Source organism: Myotis myotis, unplaced genomic scaffold, assembly GCF_014108235.1.
Source record: "Myotis myotis isolate mMyoMyo1 unplaced genomic scaffold, mMyoMyo1.p scaffold_m19_p_12, whole genome shotgun sequence".
Taxonomy (NCBI): Eukaryota; Metazoa; Chordata; class Mammalia; order Chiroptera; family Vespertilionidae; genus Myotis; species Myotis myotis.
In genome coordinates, this window is record NW_023416316.1 from 58,976,769 (window position 1) to 58,982,768 (window position 6,000).

Below are 6,000 nucleotides of genomic sequence, written 5' to 3' on the forward strand. Positions count from 1 at the left end.
TGATTGACCTAAATCGTGCCTGAATCTTAACAAAATGTGTTCCTGTACATTAAAATGAATCTCAATACTTTAATTTCCTTATCTGTAAAATAAAAGCACTAAAGGCCACTAAGATCCCTTTCAGCTTTAAAAGCTGATTAACATTTCACTTATCTACAGCTCCCCCAAAAACCTCTCCTCATTTCCAATTTAGTAATTTGGGACAAGAACAGCTCAGTAAACAGAAAACATCCCCAGGGAAAAATGGAAGCTAAGATTAAGGAATCAAATTTCCAAACTAAGTAATGCTTCCCATGTTGAGGGACCCCCCAGTAAGATAATAATATGTGAGTAAGTGCTTTTAAATTTTTCAAGACACTACAGAAATGTACAGTGGTATAATACTGAAAACTGTGATGGGTGGCATTTTTCAGTAATAGGAAATGCTGGGGGTATTCAGATATAATTGGAAATATTATCCTCTCATACAAAAGTAGGGTCACTCCAAACCACCAATGTAGCTCTTGTGTCAAGATAACTAAGTGGTAGAGTTTGATTTTTTTTAAAAACTGCTCATTTTACCCTATTTCTACAACTCATGAATATTTTTGCTCATTGGCGCCGATTGTATTGAAAAGGAGAGAACATTTTTGGTAATAATTTCAAGTGCCAGATTTTGATTGTCAAGTGGAGTGTCGTTGTGGAGGGACAGCCTTGAACTTGATACAGTAAAAAATGTCTGGTTTTTTAAAGCCAGCAAAGCTCATTACAAAGTTTTATGAGTGGTTGGAATCTTTAGGTTCAGATACTTGAAACACCTTCACTTTGTAATCTGTGATCTACTCCTCAAGGTAGACCACTTCCTGAGTTCTTCTGGGCCTTAAATACTAATTGCTCATTTTAGAAAACTTAATAAGGTAAATCTATAAAGGATTAAACTAAAGGAAAATACAGAACTCCAAGGGTGTTTTGTGTTGTTGTTTTTCCATTTTAGGCTGGTCGGGTTTAAGAGAATTGGTTGGGGAAAGGCTGCCATCTTGTGGCCAAAAGAAAAAACTTGCTCCAGGAGCACTAAGGGTTCCCAGAGTGACAACAGCTACTACAGAAAGAAGGAAGCCTTCCTATCCAAGCTTTCTGTGCATCCCCAGCGTCCCCACTAACAACAAAGTCTTCAAAATTAAAGTTGAAAAGACATTAAAGAACTCTTTGCTCAAACAAAGCTTTAGGACAGGGGTGGGCAACCTTTATGTGAGTGCGTGCCAAAACCAGCAAAATCTCTGACTCAAAATTCTTCTGCGTGCCAACCCTAATTTTTTGAGAACATGTTACGCCTACTTGATATCTCTTAAGGTGTACGTATGTGAAGAACCTTGAAGAAATAATAAAATTCATTCGAGCGACAAAAACACAGTATATGATGATGAAAAATACATTTATTTTTTAATGTATACATGCACACTGATAGTCCGACAGAAAACTTTATGACTCCGTTTGATATTATCAGTGGGACTTTTGCTGCTGCATCACTAATGACAGAGATTTTACATCAGGTTTATATTTCGTGACCTTCAGAGATATGCATGAGCTACTACTTTCATCCGTCAGGCTACTCCTATTACGAGACTTAACAAAATTCATCACTGAGAACAAAGATTCACAAGTGTATGTGGATGAAACCAAAACACTGGTCGGATCTAGGAAGGCAGGGAGAGGTAAGGCAGAGGCATAGAAATTGCTCTCCCCCTCTCTCGTCAATCCATGTCTATGGTCTTTAAGATAACTTGTTATGTAAAATTATCTAAGATGCACCTACACTGAATTTATCTGAAAAATAAGAAAGTAGATATTAAGGGGAAAAAATGTAAATGGAAGATTATAAGAGAGGGTTTCACATGCCAGCAAAAGTTACTGGCGTGCCATGTTTGGCACGCGTGCCAGGGGGTTGCCCACTCCTGCTTTAGGAGAACGATGAAGCGGGTAATACGAGGAAGAGATGTGGGTTTCTCTCCTTCCCCGGCAGCCCAGGAGCCTCCATTAGTTTTCAGTTCATTGCAGGAACTGAAGCCCAGAGATCAACAGACTCACTCAGAAACCCCAAGTCCCCCCTCTCCCACTGCAGGGCTCTCTCTTCTGACAAGCAGACTTCTTTCACATGATTTACCTCAGGCTGAAAAGGTCAAAAATCATCGACTTCTGGAACTTAGAAAACACCAATAAAATCCCTTTCATTCCATCCCAACCCACCTCAGAGCAGATCTGATTGGGGGGTGAGGACAACGAAGGCTTCCAAATAATGAGACTCTCCATGAGTGTGACTTTGTGCCATGACGGAAACGTTCCCTGTCTGTACTGTCCAGTAGAGTAACCACCACACACTGAACACTTGAAACGTGGCCAGTGTGACCAAGGAATTAGCATTTCAATTTTTTTTATTTTAATTAATTTAGATAAATTTACCACATGTGACTAGTGGCTACCCTACGGGACAGAACAGTTACAGATCTTGCCTCCCTAATCCATTCTGATATTATCACCTTCACAAACAAAAACCTATTCATTCAAAAAGATGCGTTTTGACTACTATATGGAGACCAGTGTGTATTCTGCAGCGCGCACACAAAAGCAGAAAATACAGCCTCTGCTCTCCAGGAGTGTACAATCAAATGGGGGCGAGAGAGCATGTAGACATGGAACTAGAGCCAAGAACACAGGGAGTGGGGAGCCCTCTGATGGGGAGCTACAGGGCTGGGTCAATGGGAGATTTGTGACTGAAACGGGGCCTTAAAAGGACATGCAGCAGCAGGAGGGGACACGGGCATTTTAGAGAGGGGCAGCAAGGACAAGGAGCAGAGCTGGGAGGTCATGCGGTTTGCTCAGGGGGTCCCGGGAAGCCCAGCCTGACTTGAGGGGTAGTTGTATGTAAGGGACTCACGGGAAAGTCAGAAAGGCACGTTAGAACCAGTTTCCAAACATAAAACTGAGAGACCCAAGAAGGGACCAATGGAGATGGAGAGTGGGGGAAGGACCAATGGAAAGATTTCAAAGGAGGAGGGCACCAGACTTTGGAAAAGAGTAAATGCTGGAGATGGGGAAAGATAAGAGATGACTCGAATCTTTAAACCCTGGGTAAGTGGAAGGGTGTTGGCACCAAAAAAGAGGCAGATAACTGTGGGAGTGGGACAGGGGAATGAAGGTGGTTGAGGTTGAGGTTGATGAGAGAGTCAGATGAGTCAACAAGCACTTTCAGAAGTGAAATGAGAGTGAAAAATAAAAAGAGAGGCTGGTGGGTGGGAGAGTCAAACCCAACTGTTGGCTGAAACCACGGAGCAGAGGGGTAGACACGGGAGGAGGCAGGAAAGGAGAAGAGGCCTGAGGACAGGCTCTGCCTCTGCTGGCAAACAGCCCCTTTCCAGGGAGGAAAGAGGGCAGCGTTGGGGAGAACATCCAGAGAAGTACACTTCCTACAGGGGCGGGAGGGCGTCGCCTCGCTGCGTATGCCTGCACCCCTTAAACACGCGTCGCTGCCTTCCTCACTAGATTGTCAGCTGTGCAGAAATGGAGACGATGCCATGTACTTCCATCTCAGTGCCTACAACAGTGCAAGGTAAACCCAGTCTGAATACCTCGAGGAGGCAGGAGATGATGCAAGGGGCCCCAGAGGAGGGTGAGCCTTCGAGGTTTTGCTAATTTGGAAAATTAGTCCTAGACTAAAACACTGTGCTGGTCCCATCTCACAAAACTTAAAAGGAGGACCCATGTTTGTAATGTGAGCTAATTCAGTGGGTCCCAGTCCTGGGAAGTGGTCAGAATCAGCTAAAGAGCTTGGCCCACCCTCAGAGAGGATGATTTAAACCACCTGGGCAACAGGGGGCAGTTTAAAGCCCCAGGTGACTCTCATGAGCAGCCAGGGTTGAGAACCTTCCAGAAATGGGTGAGGTTTCTAGCCCAGTATTGAGTGCCCTTCGTGCTCCTAATGCAGCGGTTCTCAACCTGTGGGCCGCGACCCCTTTGGCAGTCGAACGACCCTTTCACAGGGGTCGCCTAAGACCATCCTGCATATCAGATATTTACATTACAATTCATAACAGTAGCAACATTACAGTTATGAAGTAGCAACGAAAATAATTTTATGGTTGGGTCACAACATGAGGAACTGTATTTAAAGGGCCAGAAGGTTGAGAACCACTGTCCTAATGACTGGTGCAATTTTTTATATTCATGTAACACACTACAGTTAACAAGCAATGTTTGCAGATTTCAAGATGCTGGCATATACTACACACAATCCACTAGCAGGAGTCCCACATACATTAACTCATTTAATGCCTAGAGAATCCTGGAGTTCAGTTTCCTGCCCAAGACCCCACAGTTGGTAACAGCCCGAGGAGCTGACCCCAGTGCCCACTTCTGATCTGTTCCCAGACCAGCAGCTCCCATTTGTCCTGAAAAGCAGGTGGGGTGGGGGGCATCTCAGACACTGAGATACAGGCGGGGAGCCAGCTACAGAACAGTGACAAAACCGAGGCCTTGTCCCTGGGACCACCTGCCTTTGCCCAGCTTCAGCCAGACATGGTCCTCAAGGACAGCTGACCAGGAGACACACCTAGCAGGGCCAGGACAAGGAAGTGCAAAAATAATTTCTTTTCCTTGCTCTCATTCCATGCTACGCCACCGTGGTAACAAGTTGTACAAACACCTTACACCTCTCTGACAACGGAGCAATCATTTCTGAGTAAGAAACTCTGTTACAGTAAAGGACTCCTCTTCCCCAGCCCATCCCCTTCCAAACGCCCAACAAAAGTAACAAGACTCATCCCCAGCTGGCCAGGGGGTTCCTAGCCTCGGCCGCTACTTCCTGGGCTGCGGGAAGGGGCTGGGACCATTTGCAACCCGCGCACAGCTCTGGCGAGAGGAAGAGTGGGCAAGGCCTGACTGCACCTTCACCAGCCTGCTGAACGCCGTGCAGAACGCTGGCTGACAGCACCGCAGCCTAGAAAAGGTTGACAAGTGGATGAATCCGCCGCGATGCTGCCTGATGCGGCGGCACAGGGTTAGAGCTCAGCCTGGCTTCGGTGTCAGAGAACCCAGGCTCCCGGGTCCTTGGCCCGGACGGACGCGGTCACCTTACCCGCAGGAGCACAGGTCGCAGATGCACTTCCTCTTCATCGGGGCCATCGGGAGGCATGCCCCGCCGTCGCCGCCTCGGAGACCCCAACCGCCTCAACGGGGGTGCACAAGGTCTCAAGGGCCTTGGCAACTGTTCTGAATATTCACGCCAAAGACAACTTAAATGGCCTTTTGCAAAATCCTGTTGTCTGTTCCCCTTCCTGAGCTGGCCTTACGCGAGAGAAGCACGGAGCCTGGGCAGCGCCAGCCCCGCGAGCTCCCGGTGCATGCACCTAGCCGCCGGCCTCTGCAGGCCCAACTGCGCCAGGAGCAGCTGGCCCGGCCCTGGAAGCCGCAGCACGGGACCCGCGGGGCCTCTGTGACGTCACCGGGGCCAGGAGGCTCGCCTCTGGTGGCCATGATGTCACAGGGGCCGTCTGTGAGGTCAGAAAGCTCCCCGCGCCTCACCTGGCAGGCCCAGGACAAGGGCTCATTGGAACTTGGAGAAACCTGAAGTGAAAGGCGAGCCGACTTTGGAAAGCTCGTGGGTGAGCAGGTCAGCAGATGCCGTGGTCACCTGTGCAAAAGGGCTGTCACCACATTGGGTGGCATTTTCTAGCTCTAAGGACCATAGCGCCCTTTCTGATAGAAAGGGATCCTTTGACTTCCGGAAGGCTGGCCTTAAATACCGTTTCCAGGTCTTTCTTGCCGAAATCAATCCCTTTGGCTCCACCCATAGACCCCGCACGCTTGAGAACAACGCGTCTCAGGGCACCTGGCCGTTGCTCCCTGGGTAGGGTGTTCAGTCACTTCCCAGGTGCTAACAATGCTGGGGCAGCGGGACCGGGTTAAGTTTTGTGCATTAGAATCAGCTGGCTTGGTACAAATACGATTGCCAGGGCTCACCCCAGAGCC

General features: G+C 47.9%; 1 protein-coding gene across 1 annotated transcript in view; it reads right to left on the bottom strand.

Moving 5' to 3' along the window:
- SAXO1 (stabilizer of axonemal microtubules 1) overlaps window positions 1-5,154 on the bottom strand; it is a 75,955-nt gene extending 70,801 nt beyond the window's left edge. The window contains exon 1 of the mRNA XM_036329157.1: window positions 5,108-5,154. Within this exon, the coding sequence (XP_036185050.1) occupies window positions 5,108-5,154 (47 nt within the window). The remainder of the gene's footprint in view (window positions 1-5,107) is intronic.
- Between the last annotated feature and the right edge of the window lie 846 nt (window positions 5,155-6,000).